The 18304-nt window shown below is 53.0% G+C and overlaps 2 protein-coding genes and 2 pseudogenes across 2 annotated transcripts in view; 1 reads left to right on the forward strand and 3 right to left on the reverse strand.

The window, feature by feature from the left end:
* F8 (coagulation factor VIII) overlaps nt 1–18304 on the reverse strand; it is a 127622-nt gene that overhangs the window by 13804 nt on the left and 95514 nt on the right. Inside the window, exon 22 of the mRNA XM_075538595.1 lies at nt 14952–15107. Coding sequence (XP_075394710.1) covers nt 14952–15107 — 156 coding nt within the window. The remainder of the gene's footprint in view (nt 1–14951; nt 15108–18304) is intronic.
* On the reverse strand, nt 4379–5846 carry LOC142434736 (large proline-rich protein BAG6-like; annotated as a pseudogene).
* Nucleotides 6378–10746, reverse strand: LOC142434737 (large proline-rich protein BAG6 pseudogene; annotated as a pseudogene).
* Nucleotides 10812–12194, forward strand: F8A1 (coagulation factor VIII associated 1). The gene has a single exon (XM_075538747.1). It carries the CDS (start codon nt 10854–10856, stop codon nt 12114–12116), a length of 1263 nt encoding a protein of 420 aa, XP_075394862.1. The 5' UTR covers nt 10812–10853; the 3' UTR covers nt 12117–12194.

The raw sequence follows: 18304 nt of genomic DNA on the forward strand, positions 1-18304 counted from the left end.
CTCTGCAGTACCTTCTCTAAAACCTTCTACTCCTCCCCCTTTCTCTCACCCTGAACAAAGGCCTCTGACCGACCTCCATTTTACCAGCCATAAAAGCCAGGCCTCCCTCCACCTCCTCTGCTCCCTGTTGCATCTCTCACTGATCCAAGGTCCCTGTCTGCTGGACAAAGTCACAGGCCTGCGCCAGGGAGCTTTCCTGTTCCAGAGAAGTCCAGGACTCTCTCCTGGGTCCCTAAGTCTGATGGGGATGCCTCCCAGGGTTGCCAGCCGCTTCCTGACTGATGGGTGCGGACGGGGACCAAGGGACACCCTTCTACTCTGCCCGTATCCCCTACAGTTTGAGACACCATCGGGAGCCCCTGCCTCCTGGCCAACCCTACTGACTTGGATTTGGCTCCTGATCTCTGCCCTAAGCGCCTGGTCTTTTTCTGTAATCAAGTTTGGCCTCAAAACCAATTGGGCAATGAGTTGCACTGGCCAGAAAATGGCACTTTCAATTTGAACATCCTCCACGACCTCGACATTTTTTTTTGTCAGCAAACTCACAGTGGTCTGAAGTCCCTTATGTCCAGGTATTTTTCTTTCTTTGCTCCCACCCCTCTCTGTGTACTGCCTGTCACTCTGCTCAAGTCCTCTTAGCCAAACAATCTCTTAATCAGGCCCCTGACAGTACTCCCCCTTGTCTTTCTCTGAACCCCTGGACTCCTTGTCTTTGCCCCTAGTAAAGCCTCCTCCATATTCTGGGTACCCCTCACCATCACCTCCCTCCCCTGCCCCCTCAACTCCCCAAAACTGAGGTGACTATGCCTCTGACACCCGTCCCTTCCCCGGGGCCAGACCCCTCAGACTCCTGGCGTCTCTCTCTCCTCATTTCCAGCTCCCTTCCTGCTCAGCCTCCTCTGAGGCAACACCCGCAGCCTCCCAAGCCCATAATAGCCACCTGTAAGAAGCAGGCTAGGTGTTTTCTCACAGGATCCTACCACCTTTATCAAAGAGTTCCGATCCCTTACTCAGGCACACGACCTCACTTAACATGATATTTAAACTAGAAAGCTGAGAATGGTTCTCAAACCCCTATCTGTGACCTGGTAAACAGGGCCTTTAAAGTTTTTAACGCCCAAGAGGAATAGGCAGAGGTGGTACACAAATCCCTGGCTCGCCAGAAAGCTAACAAGCAAACCCGGCCTGCTGCTCCAAAGCCAGCCAGTGGGAAGGGGCAGAAAACTGCCAGAAAGAACAGCTTTCACCGCCCGCTTCCATGACCTTGCTTCAAGTGCGGTCAGGAAACGCACTGGGCTAAATACTATCCGCAGCCCTGCGCCCCCAGTAAGCTCTGCCCGGTGTGTGGTCAGCAGGCCATTGGAAAATGGACTGCCTCTTGGCGCCTAGCTGTGCAGAGACTGTCCCTCTGAACCCTGACCAGCCGTTGACACTGCTGGGACTAGTGACTAGTGACTCTCCCCGCCAGCCCAGGGCGATATCGAGGCATCAGGTAGGCCAGTTTCCTCTTTGGTGAACGTGCAGGAATTGCCTTTTTAGCCCTCACCTCTTTCAAGGGCCCAACTTCTTCCCCTGTCATGGTTATGGGAATAGAAGACAACAAACCCTCAACACCCCTAATAACTTCCCCTTTGTTCTTGGACACAGGGGGCTCCCCTCTTTCCCACTCCTTTTCAGTAATGCCTTCATGTCCTGTGACACGACTAGGTAGAGATTTGCTTTCTAAACTAGGAGTCAGCTTTCAGTAGAACGGCCTGCCACCCACCTCTCCTTCCCCAACCCCCTTTGTGTTAATACTTTCCATCACCACTCCCCGCCCACACCCTCCTCGATTCTGCTGTCCCCCTGGGTAAACCTGAAAGTATAGAACACTTCCCCACCCATCCTCACTAGCATCACCAACCCGTCCTTATCCGCCTTAAAGACCCCTCCACCGTCCCATCCTGCCCCCAGTTTCCAATTTCCCTCACCCATCGAAAAGGCCTAAAGCCTATCATTCAACACCTCCTTGCTAATCAGCTTCTTATACCAGTCTATTCTCCCTGCAACACCCCTATCTTGCCTGTTAAGAAAGCAGATGGTTCCTATGGCTTAGTGCAAGATTTGCGTCTTATACATGAAGGCGTAGTCCCCATTCACCCAGTAGTCCCTAACCCTTGCACCCTTCTGTCTCTTATTCCCCCTAATCCTACCCACTTTTCCGTACTGGATCTGAAAACCTTTTTCTTTACAATTCCACCAACTGCAATGAAGCAAATACTTCGCTTCCTTAGCTTTGTAAAATTTTCAAACATTAAATCCCCAATTTCTCCCTTATAGCTAAGCCATTAAACTCCAGGAGGGTGGTCACAGCACCCTTTAGTGAGGCAGCAAAGAGAATTCCCAGCAAACCTTTAACCCTTTGTTGACAGTTAATACAATTCTCATATTCAGTGACTGCTTACGTTTAAATGGAAACAGTACGTTTCAGAAGGTCAGAGTAAGTTGAAAATAGAAAAAGAGTTGGATAACTTATTATAAAATGTCTGTCTGACTGTGCTAGAGTGTGGAAGAAGCTTGAAAGTTTGCAGAAAACTGCTGAGAAGTTAATGAAAAAGGGAAAGTACACGTGTTTATTGTAAGAGAAGGATTACAGTGTAGGAATACGAAAAACATCAAGCTGATGGCTCCCTGGTAACACAAAGGCGTCAGAGCAGCTCATCCCTGCCCAATGTCCAGCCACAGCTAGTCTGTGACTTCACACATCAGGGTGCACATGGCTTTTCTCTGAATGAAGTTTGCAGATATAACTGTTACCCAAGCAATTCTTTTGATGGTTTGAAACTGTGTAAATTTTGGTGCAATAAAACTTTAACTAAATGTATAAACTTTTCCACAGCAAAGCTTCCTAACCCACCTTGGTCTATCTAGCCTCCCTGCAGTGATAGCACCAGAGTGCTGTTATAATGTGAATAGCTCTACACCACTCCCCTGTCTCCCAGTTACCATAGCACCCCACCTCACCAGGTATGAATAAACAGGATTCGAATGGCTGGAAAATTTAAAAACTAGTTCTGTTCCCACAAACGCAGGACTGTAACAAACACCTCCAGCTGGTCCTGGACTCCACCTCACAGTCTCTCAGCTCCTTGCAGCAACAGCTTACATCCCTGACACAGACAGCCCTTCAGAACCATCACGCATTGAATCTGTTAACAGCTGACAAGAAAGGCATGTGCAGGTTTCTAAAAAAGAGTGTTGCTACTATAGAGTTGTTGGGCAAAATGGCAAGGTGTTAAAAAACCATGGCTGAAAAGATCAGAAGTCACCGCTGAAGCAATGCAGCAACCACCCCCTGGTCCCCAAACCCCATTATGTCTTAAGTCATGCCCCTATTCAAACCCCTAGTAATGATTGGCTTACTTTTACTTTTAGTCCCTGTCTTTTTGAGTTCCTTCAAGAACGAATGAAAGACACATCCAATCTGTGAACCAACTCTTGTTACATCCTTACAGCCTCCTGCCTGCTGATGCTGGTCCAAACCATTCCAGCCCATAGCCCTCCCCACTTTGCCCCGTACCATCAGGAAGTAGTCAGATCAGATCTCGGCGCCCCTTTTTATCACTAAAAGGCTGGAATGCCTGGGCTAAGCTTAAGCATGTTTGGAGCCCCACTTCCCTGCACGTCCCTGAAGGTCAGCAGGTTCCCTCTGAAATAAGGGGACCGAGAAACGGCACCAGGGATGCCTGACTCCCTGATAACCGGACACTCTGTCTGCCAGAGCTGATAAACTGCATCCTGGGCCATAAACCTTACCGCTGACCTCCAGGGCCATAAACCTTACCGCTGACCTCCAAAGCCATAAACCTCACTGCTGACATCCTGGGCCATCAACCTTGCTGCTGCAGCATGGACCTCCCCCTCGCCACCCCCTTTCCTTTACAAACCCCAGACCTTGAACAGGAGCCCGTGATTCCCCTGGACTACTTGCTAGACCATGGGGCTTTGCCTGGGAGCTCCCCCCTAATAAAGCTATTTCTGTTTCTGCTCTCCCTTTGTCCTGTCAACTATCTTTATCCGTCTCCCTGTGCCTTGGTTTACCTCTCACTCGTCTTGTGCCTCAGTTCGTCTTTACAGGGTCAACTACCAAGAATTGTAAGACACAAGGATGAATTGTGAGGCAGGTGATTTTTGACAGAACTCCAGACTCACACCTTCACGTGCCCTGGAAGCAGGTGGGGAGCTTGTGAACATTCTGGTGAACCCAGGATGGGGCCTGAGATTCTGCCTTTTTTTGGTTGGTGGTGTTGCCGGGAAAATTCCCCTTTCATTTCTTAAAGAGTATGAAGGAAGAGGGGGGAAATGGTCCCCAGATGATGTGGGCTTGCAGAGTAAAGGGCTAGGGATCATGAGCGAAGGCCTGGTGGGCACTGGGGAAACACGGAGGACTGTGGTTGGGGTCCCTTGCAGTTGCTTTTGCATATCACACCGGAGCTGCAGCAGCCTTGGCTGGGGGCCCTCGCCCTTCATGGTCTTGCATCTCTTGGCAGGCATACCACTGCCGAGGGTGGCATCAGTCAGGGGCAGCTGCGGTTTCACCTTCCGTTGGCTCTGAATGTCCTGCTGGATTATAGGGATCCATTCAGTGTGTGTGTGGGGGGGGATTGCAGCAGCCCAAGATTCTGTGTCACCGAAAGCTCCATCCTGCTCATGTTGGAGCCTGCCCCCTCTGGAGCAGGGGGTGGGCCTTGAGACCTGACTTCTCTTGCTGTTGTTCCCGGGGTTGGTGAAGTATTTCCCCCCTGGGGCTTATGGGTATTCTCTCTGCTCCTTGAGTTTCCATTGGCTCCTCAGTAAGTTCCTGGAGCAGATCACCAGCCCTGCGAAGTATCAGAGCCTTGGGCATGTGTTCAGTCCAGTCCCAGTGGTCAGACAACTCACTAAGGAGGGATTCACCCTTCGAGACTTGTGGAGAATTCTCCAGCGACAAGCTTCATCTGCTGTCCCCTCAGGCAGTGTGGGCTCAGGGGCAGGCATTTCAAACAGGCCCTGGTTAAAAGACTTCAGCAAACGGGCTCTGAATCCACTGTGTGTGCCATGCAGCATGTAGGCAGTAGGGCGATGAAACGGCTCTTCTTGGTGCAAGGCCAGGTTTGTCTGGAGGATGTCCACACTAGGCTCAGGGTGCACCAGAGATGAAACTCTCCCGCGTGTCTTCTTGCCCGTTGATCAGCTGGTGGGTTGTTCCCACATGTGATCAGGTGTGGATTCCTGGCCATCAGGTAGTGCTGGCACCGTCCATGGAGTGGCATCACCACGCCCAACACAGCAAGGTTCTGGCCTAAGAATGAGAGCAGAGTCCTAAATGATCTGAGGGCCCATGCGCCCAGGCTCAATGATGTGCAGTGTGAAGGCAGCAAAACTTCTGCTGCTGTTGCTGCTGCTGCTGGTGGTCCAAGCTCTCCAGGAGCCCAGCAGGGGGCGCAGCACATCCTGCAGCACTGAGGTGAAGAACTCTGGGGCAGGTTCTGATGACCCAGCCCTCTGGGACTCCCCGCGCCTCCAGGAGGGGACCAGAATGGGGGCATAGTCTGCTGCTCTGGGGTAGGGGGTGGCCGTGGGGTGGTGGGGTGGAGGGCCATCTTAGTTGACCCCAAGAAGTCATTCATGTCCTAGAGGAAGGCTGGGACTCCAGGCATCTCTATGGTGATGGTGGGGGATGCCATGCCAGGTGCTCCTGTCCCAGGCTCCGTTGGTCCCAGGAGGTTCCCCAGGAGCTTAGATAGCTGAAGGTCGGCCAAGGAGGGTTGTGGGGGTGGAGGCTGGGCAGGCTTGATGGGAAGCTGCCCTACAAGGCTGCTCACCATCGGGGGACCGACACCCTGCCGAGTCACAGTGAGACAGGGGGAGGGGGGAGATAGTGGTCCCTTTGCGTGAGAAGAGCAAGCCAGTGGAGGGGTGGCCGGGTAATCATCACCTGGGTAGGAGTTGTTGGCAAGCCTGGCACCTGCTATCCCAGGGTTTGGCCATAACCAGGGCGTCCAAGAGGGTGGCTGGTGGTGGGGGGCCAGAACTGGCCCCAAGTGGGGTGCCCCCTCAGTGGAGGGCTCAACAGTGGTAGAGGAGGGAGCCATCGAGGAAGCCTGCCCAGGACAAGGGGGAGGTGCCTGCGCATTGGCAGAGGAGGTTGAGGGGGTGGTCTGGGGGGCGGTGAGTCCTGTTCCCCATCATAGTCACAGTGGTGCTGACATGGATGTGGAGCTCCATGGGGCGTTGACGTGGGACATGGGCCAGGCCACATGAGGGTGACCGGGGCAGGGGTGAGGGGGCACGCAAGGCAGGTGACAGTGTCACAAAGGTGTCCTGCCACCACAGACTCTCCCCTGCGACTGAGATGATCAGCTCCTAGAGCACTTGTGGCATTCCACAGGGGAAGGATGGTGGGCTGCATTTGTCTCTGGGTCAGGTGCTGGTTCCGAAGGGGGATGGATGACTACCAGAAGGAGTGAGCTCTGGGGTCTGAGCTCGCACCTGCTCCTTGACCTCTTCCACCTCCACAAGCTTCCGAGGTGGGGCTTCCACACTCTGTCTGAGAGAGCAAGGTGTGTACGTCCCTGACCATGTGCTGAGCCATCACCAGCCGTTCATTCCCTAGGTTCACTCGGGATCAGGGCCTGTTCCATGTCAATGTGCATGTCCGTGCAGAGCTGTCACAAGGAAGATCGCAAGTTCCAACCATGACACAGCTGTTGGCATCCCAGTCATGAACAGAGTCCCCAGGACCCCTGTCCCAGAAGAAGCCCCAGATGAAGAGAGTTTAGTCTGAGGAGGAACCCGTTCCACCAAATGAATAGGCTTTCCTCCAACATTGTATTCTTGGGGCTTCTTTGCAGCCTGCAGCCCACGCCCCTGGTAGACCAGTCTTTGCTTCGCAGTGGGGATGCTAACAGAGACAGCAATGTGTTCCTTGAACTCCTTCACGTTCCTCTGGGCCCCCCAAATAAAGGGCCAAGTCTCAGAGTCCACGGTCTTCACAAGCACCTCCAGGCTACTCCATACTGGTACTGGTACTAGCATTGGGCTGCAAGGCCGACGGCTTTCGTCACTTCCAGTCTACCCCAACCTGCCACAGATGGTCACCTCTGTTTCCCCGATATTATTTGGAGATCGCAAGTCGGTACGGCCAGCTCTCCCAGGCACCCCCAAAGAAAAGAAAGTCCACTGCCACAAACAGTGTGGACAAGACGGACCTAGGGACAATACGGGCCAGAGCCAGCCTAGATGGGAGGGAGCCAAGTACCCCAAGCAGCCGCTGTCATTGTCACCCTGGTGACAATCGATCCTGCATTTCTTATCAGCGCTCAGGTGAAGATGGTCTTTGGACTACACTGGAATAGCAAAACCCCAAACAGCTTTTCCAACTTCTGATTCTTTTATCAGGACCCAAAGTAGAAGCAAGCGCCCTGGTGACCACAAGAGCACCATTTCAAAACCACCAAGAGCACCCTGGCAGAAAGATGAGACTGCTCCCATCAAAAGGTACAGCCATAGAAATCCAGGGACAGTTGTACTCTGTCTTAGGTCTGCTATGCAAGTATGAGTGAGTGTGCATGGATATGTGTGTGCATGAATTGTGGGACACTAAAGAATAAACCCTTATGTATAAATTCATGAAAAACATGTTAGTATTTGCGATACTTTATTGTGCCAGCCTGGCTGATAAACACAAGTGGAATTACTTGAAGGGCAGAGAGATAAATGGCTTGGTGAACCTCGCCTTTCTTGTCTCTTGCTCTTTAATCATCGGACCAGCGTGCGACTGCTTTGCTTGCCCTGTGCCTCAATTTAAAGGATACATTATCTGTGGGACACCTAGTCTGTGGACTGTGTCACTGTAAGTTAAGGTCCCTTTAAGCCCACATAATTGGAATGTACATCTCTGGAAGCTGGGGACCGACAGTTGGTTACAGTTGGAAACCAGCCTTGCTGTTTGCTGCCTGGGTATATATAGCCCAGCTCTCTCTACAGAGGAGGAACTGGTGGCCCTCAAGACTTAATGGACTGCTAGTGTCTCACTGCTTTATAATTTAACGGTTTATTTCTTATGTTATATATCTATTTTTATAAATATATATATAATTACTAGAAATCTGGTTTTGTCTCTCTAGAGAACCCTGTCTAACACAGTATTGAACATGTGGAGTTTAGGATCTTGCCATGTGTATAATCTAGAGAAACAGGTGTGATAAATTCAAAGGAAAGGGAACACAGTTGGAGAAATATGGTAGGAATGCTAATTCAGCAACCCTAAATATAAAACCACCAGGAACCCCAACAGCATAATGGTTATGTGTTGGACTATGCACCATAAGATCAGTAGTTTGAAACCACCAGAAGCTCTGTGGGAGAAAGAGGAGGCTGTCTACTCCTATAAAGAAAGCGGGTGCATAAGCACATGTGAAGAAAGCTGATGATGCCTGGCTCTCAAAAGATATAGTGCCTGGGGTCTTAAAAGCTTGAAGATAAACAGGCGGCCACCTATCTCAGAAACAAGAAAGCCCACATGGTAGAAGCACACCAGCCTGTGTGACCACGAGGTGTCGAAGAGACCAGTTATCAGACATCAAAGACCTAAAAGTCAAATCATTGTGAATGGAGGGAGTGCAGAGTGGAGACCCAAAGTCCATCTGTAGGCAACTGGACATCCCCTTACAAAAAGGTTGCGGGGAGATGATGAGCCAGTCAGGGTACGGTATAGCACTGAGGAAACACACAAATTTTCTCTAGTTCATCAATGCTTCCTCCCCCACCACTATCATGATCCCAATTCTACCTTACAAATATGGCTAGACCTGAGAATATACACTGGTACAGATAAGAACTGGAGACACAGGGAACCCAGGACACATAAACCTCTCAGGACCAATAATGAAAGTAGCGATACTAGGAGGGGAAGCGGAAGGTGGGAAAGGGGGAACCGATCACAAGGATCTACATATAACCTCCTCTCTGGGGGATGGACAACAGAAAAGTGGGTGAAGGGAAACGTCGGGAAGGATAATACATGACAAAATAATAATAATTTCTAAATTATCAAGGGTTCGTGAGGGGGGGCGGGGAAGAAGAGGAAAAGATAAGGAGCTGACACCAAGGGCTCAAATAAAATGAAAATGTTTTGAGAATGATGATGGTAACAAATGTAGAAATGTGTTTGACACAATGTATGGATATATGGATTATGGCAAGTGTTGTACAAGCAAGCCCCCAATACAATGATTTAAAAAAAAGTTATAATCTTGAAAATCCACAGGGGTAGTTCTATGGTTCTAGAGAGACACTATGAGTCAAAGTTGCCTCATAACAGTGAGTTTGATTTTGTAAATAAAAAAACATTATGCATCATATAATGAATATTGAAAGTCAGAACAAAGTTATCAGTAGTTTGTGATGACCCACACATTCAGATGCTTTTGCAGAGTCAAGGAAACATCAACAAACAGTTTCCAGGTAATCTGTGCTTTCACCCAGGATCCACCTTTTTTCCACCCCCTCTTCTGAATCCTGCTGGAACCTCTGGCAGCTCCCTGCCCGGGTGCTGCCGCCACCGTGGTTGGGGGATCCTCAGCACAATGTTACCTGCATGCGCTATCAATGATCTTGTTGTACACTGTGTGCATTCTGTGGGGTTACTCTTCTTTGCGATGGAAAGAAATGTGGACGTCGTCCGGTCCAGCTAGCTGCCTTCCAAATTTCTCGGCACAGCTGGTGAGGGCTTCCAGTGTTTCATCAGCTGGCTGGAACATTTCAATGGGTGGTCCATCAATTCCTGGAGCCTTGTTTTGGGCTCATGGCTTGCGTGCAGGAGTGACCCACCCGATGATCACACCGGGGATGAACGGATTAAGAAAACGTCCAAAGGAGAACGGGGTTTCCCCCCTAGGGTGTACACAGTCGTGCCGGGGTCAGAGGGATGGGAGCAAACCCCAGTGGCGCACATGCATGCTCACGCACGCGGCGGGAGCCTGGGGACTGAGAGAGGGAGGCCGGGCCCCAAAGGAGGCCTCCTAGTGCGTGGCTCCTGGCTCCGTTGGTACCTCTGCCCAGGATAGGGGCGCATGGCCGCACGGGAGAGGGCTAGCAGCTCACCCAGGGGACCTCAGGCGCATGGGCAGGGCCTGGAGGGAGGGGAGACCGCGGGAGGGAGTGCTTTCACAGGCACGGGAGGATTGAGCGGGGTGGTAGTGGGGGTGGTGGTGGTGGCGGGGGGGGGGGGGTGAGAGAGATGGCCATTGAAAGCGGGGGCAGTTTGAAGACACCGTAGTGGGGGCTACGGGACACTGTCTATGTCCAGGAGTCCCCAGGCCACTGTCCCAGCAGTGTCTGCGAGGAGGGGGTGCTTTCACAGGCACGGAGGATTGAGCGGGGTGGGGGTGGGGGTGGGTAGAGATGGCCTTGGAAAGCGGGGCCAGTTTCAAGACACCTTAGCGGAGGCTACGGGACACTATGTCCAAGACAAGAGTCCCCAGGCCACTGTCCAGGCAGTGTCTGTGAGGAGGGGGTGTTTGACCTTGAGTCCTGGCTCCCTCCAATCCCCAGGGTACGCGGATTGATTGTAAGGGGCTGGTGTGACCTTCTCAGGCCCCCATCCTCATGGTCCTCGAGGTCAGTCAGTGACATCACGTGCGTGGGTCATGTGTCACCACGCAGGCTGCGCTTTGACCAATCAGGGGCTGGCCGGTGGGCCCTCAGGGCCAGCAGGGGCGGCATGTTAGCATTATTAGCATTAGGGCCAGGCCACGCCCCCAAACACACCTCTTGCTAGTTACCAAGGCAGCGGGGACACAAGGCACTTCTTAGGCAACAGTGCCAGCGCCATGTTCTCTCATCTACCTCGCTGGCGCCTCCGCGCACCCGGAAGCGCTAAGTCCGTGGTCACAGCAACAGAGACTGCAAGCATGGCTTCTGCAGGGGCCGGCCTGGGCGGCGGCGGCGCCGCGGGCCTGGGGTCCGAGGCCGGCGACTTCCTGGCCCGCTACCGGCTGGTGTCCAACAAGCTGAAGAAACGGTTCCTGCGGAAGCCGAACGTGGCCGAGGCCGGCGAGCAGTTCGGGCAGCTGGGCCGCGAGCTGCGCGCCCAGGAGTGCCTGCCCTACGCGGCCTGGTGCCAGCTGGCGGTGGCGCGCTGCCAGCAGGCGCTCTTCCACGGGCCCGGGGAGGCGCTGGCGCTCACCGAGGCCGCGCGCCTCTTCCTGCGGCAGGAGCGCGACGCGCGCCAGCGGCTGCTCTGCCCCGCCGCCTACGGGGAGCCGCTGCAGGCCGCGGCCGCCGCCCTGGGCGCCGCCGTGCGCCTGCACCTCGAGCTGGGCCAGCCGGCCGCCGCCGCCGCGCTCTGCCTGGAGCTGGCCGCCGCGCTGCGCGACCTGGGCCAACCGGCCGCCGCCGCCGGCCACTTCCAGCGGGCCGCCGCGCTGCAGCTACCCCAGCTGCCCCTGGCCGCGCTGCAGGCGCTGGGCGACGCCGCCTCCTGCCAGCTGCTGGCGCGCGACTACCACGCCGCGCTGGCGCTCTTCACCCGCATGCAGCACCTGGCGCTGGAGCACGGCACCCACCCGCTGCTGCAGTCGTCGCCCGCCCCGCCGCCGCCGCCCCCCACGCCGCCCCCGCTCCAGGCCCCCCAGCAGCAGCAGCCACCGCTGCCGCCACCGCTGCCGCCACTCGGGCCCGATCTCGAAGCCGCCCCCGCCCACGCCCCTTCAGGCCCGAAGGTGGGCAACGCTGGGCCTCCGCCCGCCGCGCTGGGCGCCTTCTGCGACGTGCTGGTGCGCTGCGAGGTGTCCCGCGTGCTGCTGCTGCTCCTGCTGCAGCCACCGCCCGCCAAGCTGCTGCCCGAGCACGCGCACACCTTGGAGAAGTACTCCTGGGACGCCTTCGACGGCCACGCGCAGGACAGCGGTGACCAGCTGCCCGAGGAACTCTTTCTGCTACTCCAGTCCTTGGTCATGGCCACCCACGAGAAGGACACTGAAGCCGTCAAGTCGCTGCAGCGCGAGTTGTGGCCGCTGCTGAGTGCCGAGCAGAACCACCTCCTTCACCTCGTGCTGCAAGAAACTGTCTCCCCCTCGGGGCAGGGCATCTGAGGGGCGGCGTCCGCCTTCCCCTCCACCCTCATGCTGCTCCCGCCCCTGCAGGGTACCTGAAATAAAAGATACCTTGATCCTGAACCTCGTGACAGTGGTGTCCTTCCCGGGGTCCTGAAGCCCCACCCCCACCATCCCACCCCACTTGCTCCTCCCAGCCTGAGGAACAGACAGTAGCCCTGGCTGGAGTCCCCCCCACCCCGTGGCTCACGGCCACCCCAGGGGGGCAGAGGAGGATGCTCCGCTCCACGGGGTTCTTCCAGCCTCTGGCCTTTCAGAACCAGCCCAACGGGCCCTTCTTCCGAGAGCATCCGCGCGGCTGCCAGTGGTAGGGAAGGAGACACACACACACACACACACACACACACACGCGCGCGCGCCAGCCAAAAGACAGGGCTTACTCCCCCAAGGCCGCAGCATAAAAGTCAATCTCGAGGTTGCCCAGGGATGCCCTAACGAGTGACCATGAAGCTCACAAGACTGGAGGCCAAAGCGGAGGCTCCGGACGAGAGTACCTTCTGCGGGCTGGCTCACGCCTCTTCCGTCTTCAGACCCGTGGCCCTTGGCTTTTAGATGCACACCCCTCCAACCTTTGCCTCCAGCCTTCCTCTCTGGGCGGCCATCCCGCTTTAGAGGAGGGACAAGGTTCCCTGCGGTCCCGGGGGGCGCGTCCGGGTAACCAAGAGCACTCTCCTCTCCAGACCCTTCACTTAGTGTGGGATCTGCCAAGAACCTTATTTTCTTCCAAGGAGGGTCACTTTTCACAGGTGTCCCGGGTTGGACAGCAGGTCTCGCGAGGGGGGTGGGGGCGGGGAGAGCGCAGGGCGTTGAGGGTGTTGGGGTTGGCATCCTTCCCATTCAGCGCTGCACTCCGTACCCTTCCTCCTCTTCCGCTACCCCACCCCACCCGACTCTGCTTTGTCTTGGACGGGGGCAGGGTTGTCCTTAAACGCTGCCTCTGTGGTTTTCCCGGGACTCTGAGCTGAGTGCAAGGGCTCCGCGATCACCGGTTTGCCTTGTGTGTTATGCCTACCCTTCTATCCAGCCGCAGGAGTCACTGGGTGCCTGACAGCTCGCTTGTTGGTACAGCCAGCCCTAAATGCACAGGGAGAAGCGTGCCCCGCCAGCACTCCCAACCGGGTGGCCTAGACGTGCCCCCTCTGCGGCACGTGGCCATCTGAGCCCCCTCATTGGGAGGCAAGAAGCACAGCTGGGACCTCCCCTGGCTGTGCCAATAGACCCTCGTGTGTGTGGAACGTGCAGTCTACTTTGAGCACGTGCGGTGTACGGATGTGGGGTGTGCATGACAGGGAGTAGACGGGCTACGACAGCAAGTGACTGTCCGGAACCGACGTGCCCGAGGCCCCTTGCTCTGCGGGCTGCCAGGCCCATCTTCCCATTGTCGTTGGCGTCGTCGTCTCTCCCACACCCCTCAGGCACTGGGATTCACAGTCCGGGTCCTGTTCTGGTAGCCAACCGGGCACGACCTGAATTGCCGCTTCTGTCGCAATAGGGCTCTCTCTTTGTCTGCCTGCCTGCGGTTTGCTTTTGATGCAAAGAGCACGTCTCTGGCATCTGGTCAGTGCCGTTCGCCACCAAAAGGCCGGCCGGGTGGCTCTCCATGCGGACGATGCACGATTTCCGAGGACCCTTAGGCCAAGTGTGACACGAAAACCACCGTGGCTGTCCTCTCGCTTCTCCTGCCCCCGCCCACGCCCGTCCTCTTCTGTGGATGAGTTCCTAGTTGTGAGCGGGGTGGTAGGCACACCAGGAAATGTGGCCTCATCCTTAACGACTCGAAGCCCGACCCCATAGGACAGGGCACATGGGGGCTTCCGAGACTGTCCCTCTGCACCGTGCTCTACAGCCACTCTTGTCTTTGTCCCCGGGAGCAGAGTGGCCCCGGGGTTGGGAGCAGCTGACCTGGACCATGTATGCAGTGCTCAACCTCTGGGATGGGATTGAAAGGGCGACCTGGGGTGCGGGTGCCTCAGATTGGTGTGCCTTTGAAGGGTCTCTCTCCTATTCCCTGGGTGGTCCCGTCGGTCTGAGTGCCTGGCTGCTAACCAGAAGCTTGGAGGTCTGAGTCGGCCCAGAGCACCACCACCCCAAATAGGGGCCTGGTGGTCGACTCCCCAAATAGCGGGCCTTCCATCCCCCCTGACACATGTGGGGTCGCCAGGAGGTGGCGAGGTCGATTTTCTGTTTTCTCTGCCTCCTTCTGCGCGGGCCCAGCAAACAGGTCAGGGAATCCAGGAGAGGCCTGTCTTCGACCGAGCTGGCCACCCTTTCTCTGCTCTCACTCAGCTGCCAGGCAGGAGACTCCTGGCCCAGTTGACCGGGAATCCGGTCAGAGTGCACGCTCCTGTGTTCTTTGGCTGTTTCTGGGACACTCCCCAGCCGCGACTGCAGGCCTGGTCAGTCAGTCCTCTCTTAGGACAGGAATGCTTAAGAGCCACTGAGGGTGACTGCTGATAACCTTTGCATTCTGGCTTGAGGAGGAGCCTCCTTAAGCCTCTGGTGTAAACGCCTTGCAAAGCATCCCCGGTGAGCACAGTATTAGGTATGCAAGCGGATTCTAAAACACATACACATAGCCCAACTCCCCCACCTCTCTCTCCTGTCAATTTCATCTCATCATTTCTATAGCCAATAAGATCCTTGATACTAATACTTTGGTTGTGTCCACATAACCACAATCACTCCTACTGCCCATGGTGGAAAAGTTTTTTGGAGTTAAATTTGTAGCAGCTAGAAATGTTTGTCCCATATTTTAAATTTGCCAAAAGCTCTTTACAGGATTCATACCTTCTTGTGAGAAAACTCATAACCTACCATTAAGGACCCAGTGGAATTCCCTCGATAACTGTGCCACGTGTTCCCATCCAGACTGTACATGATGATGAACTGGGAGATGTAGAGGTTGATGAGCTTCTGGCGAGCACCCTGGGTCTTGATGCCGTGAATAATCATTGGTGTCAACAGGTCCACCTACCAATCCAAGCAATGTTTTATGTTAATCTATTTGAAAAGGTGTGTTCACCTTCCGTAATGAACTCTTGACTTAAGAAGAATTTACATTGGTGCACATTGGTTGATTCTGAAGTGCACAGAGACCAACTTTGGGATTTGTTTCTGCCCAAAAAGCAGTTCAGGGAATATTTTTTGGGCATCTGCTTGGTGCCAAGGACTGTTCTAGACATCAGTAAGAGCGTACTGAACAAGAAAAAGGCCTTTCCCTTATGAAATTTGTATTTGGAAACCAACCAATTATATCACATACATTTGTGTGTATAAAGGGGCTTAAAAAGTTCATTGAAAATGGAAATAAAAGATCATGGAATTTTCCTGTGAATTTTATGAAGCCTATGTGTGTGTGTTGTTGTTGTTGTTGTTGTTGCTGTTAGATGCTTTCAGGTCAGTTCAGAACAAAATACTGTCTGGTCCTGTTATACTGTTACCCCTACCCTCAGCCCACAGTGGCAACCACTGTGTCCCTCCATCTCATCAAGGGCCTTCCTCTTGTTCCCTGTCCCTTCACTTTACCAAGCAGGATGTCCTTCTCAGGGACTTGTCTCTCCTGACAATATGTCCAAAGGATGTCAGATGGAACCTTGCTATCCTAGCTTCAAAGGAGCTCTCTGGCCGTACTTCTTCCAAGACAGATTTGTTTTTCCTTTTGGCAGTCCATGGCACTTTCAGTATTCTTCTCCAGCACCACAGTTTAAATGCATTGGTTCTTTTCTGGTCTTCCTTATTCAATGTCCAACTGTCACATGTATATGATGCAATTGAAAACACCATGGCTTGGGTCAGGTGCACCTTAGTAACCTCCTCACCCTTCAATACTCTAAAGAGGCCTTGTGAAGTAGATTTGATTTACACAAGGCAATGTGTCTTTTGCTCTCTTGGCTGCTGCTTCCATGAGCATTGATTGTGAATTCAAGCAAGACAAAATCCTTGACAGCTCCCACCTTTTCTCCATTCCTCACAATACAACCATTGGTCTTTACTTATAGGGAGCAGAGATGCATGAAGGAAATCAAAGGTCAATGGAACACTGATCCTGCATAAGCAAATGTGGTGAAGAAAGCTGATGGTTCCCAGCTATCAAAAGATATAGCATCTGGGGTCTTAAAGGCTTGAAGATAAATAGGCGGGCATCTAGCTCAGAAACAACAAATCCCACATGGAAGAACCACACCAGCATATCCCGACACTGTTGCTGAAGACAAGGCAAGTGCATAAGCAAATATGGTGAAGAAAGCTGATGGAGCCTTGCTATCAAAAGATACAGAGTCTGGGGTCCTATAGGCTTGAAGATAAACAAGCGGCCATCTAGCTTGGAAGCAACAAAGTCCACATGGAAGAAGCACACCAGCCTGTGAGATCACGAGGACTGGAAGGGATCAGGTATCAGGTATCAAAGACCAAAAAATCATATCATTGTGAATGAGGGGAAGTTCAGAGTGGGGACCTAGAGTCCATCTGTGGGCAATTGGAGATCCCCTTGCAGAAGGGTCTTGGGGAGGAGATGAGCCAGTCAGGGTGCAGTGTAGCAATGATGAAACATACAACTTTCCTCTAGTTCTTGAGTGCTTCCTCCCCTCCCCCGCCCCCCACTATCATGATCCCAATTCTACCTTACAAATCCGGCTGGACCACAGGATGTACACTGGTACAGAGAGAAACTGTAAACACAGGGAATGCAGGACAAATGAACCCCTCAGGACCAGTGGTGAGAGTTGCAATATCGAGAGGGTGGAGGGGTGAGGGAGAAAGGGGAACAGGTTACAAGGATCTATATATAACCTTCTCCCTGGGGGACAGGCAACAGAAAAGTGGGTGAAGGGAGATGTCAGACCGTGTAATATATTACATAATAATAATAATTTATAAATTATTAAGGGTTCATGGGGCAGGGGGAGCGGGGAGGGAGGGGTAAAATGAGGAGCTTTTACCAAGCTGAGGTACTTGATACCAAGGGCTCAAGTAGAAAGCAAATGTTTTGAGAATGATGAGGGAAAAAAACGTACAAAAGTGCTTGACACAATGGATGTATGTGTGACTTGATAAGAGTTGTACGAGCCCAAAATAAAATGATTTTTTTAAAAGATCACCTATCGAATGGGACCAATAGCACTCATACAACCTTTTCAAACCTGAGACCAGAAAAACTCCCGATAACAACCATTCTGACAAGGGACACAGTAGAAGGTTATGAATAACCTGACCCTCTGCTTCCTACTCATGTAGACCCTATGGGATAAAGTAGAGCTGCTTCTTAGAGTAAATCTTTATGAGAGCCTCAACTTACCCCTGTGAAGAGGCCAGTGTGCTTGTATTGACAATCTTGTGGTTAGCAGCCCACTTCTTAACCCTTTGATACCACCAGGGCTCCTTAGGTTCCCAACTAGAATATAAGACCACGTTGAACAAAATTTAAATCCCTTTAAAAGGCCAACGTACTGGACTGAATGAAACTGCAGGAACCCCAAATGAAGACTATCGCCCTAAAGTAACTTCCAAGTCACCCCTCAGCCACATAATAGAATGGCTTCCAAACTAAACACTATGCATAGTGTGCTGCCTCAAACAGTGAGCTAGATGAGACAAAAGGATCAACATTTACCCCAAAATAGAGACGAGAAGGCAAGGAGGGGAAGAAAAATTAGACCAGTGGAAATGTAACAAATAGAATGGGGAATGATCATGCTGACATATTGTACAAATTGTAACCACAGAGAGATGTCTTGGGAACATCAAGGAAGAAAAGTCACCAGCGGAACGTGTTTGAGACCTCTATCTGAAATGCCAATGCTCATGATATGCTGAGACTGGAGGTACCAGAGCAGAAGAGCCTGCGGTGCTGAGACTATGAGACTGGGTGGCAGAGCCCACTGAACAAGGCAGAGACCAAGGGACCACATGGCAGAGAGGCTGAGGACCACAGAGAGACTTGGCTGCTGGCCGAGGAGAGGCGCTCCTGTGGATCAAAGAATGTTTTATGATTTTGAATCATGAACCAATAGGATGGAACAATTAGATCAAATCGTTAAAACCAAACCCATTGTCATCAAATGAATTCCAACTCACAGCTCTATGTAGGACAGAGCAGGACTGCTCGGTAGGGTGTCTGAGATTCTAAATCATTGAAAGAGCAGACAGCCTCATCTTTCTCCTGCAGA

This window comes from Tenrec ecaudatus, chromosome X (genome assembly GCF_050624435.1).
Source record: "Tenrec ecaudatus isolate mTenEca1 chromosome X, mTenEca1.hap1, whole genome shotgun sequence".
In the NCBI taxonomy this organism is placed as follows: domain Eukaryota; kingdom Metazoa; phylum Chordata; class Mammalia; order Afrosoricida; family Tenrecidae; genus Tenrec; species Tenrec ecaudatus.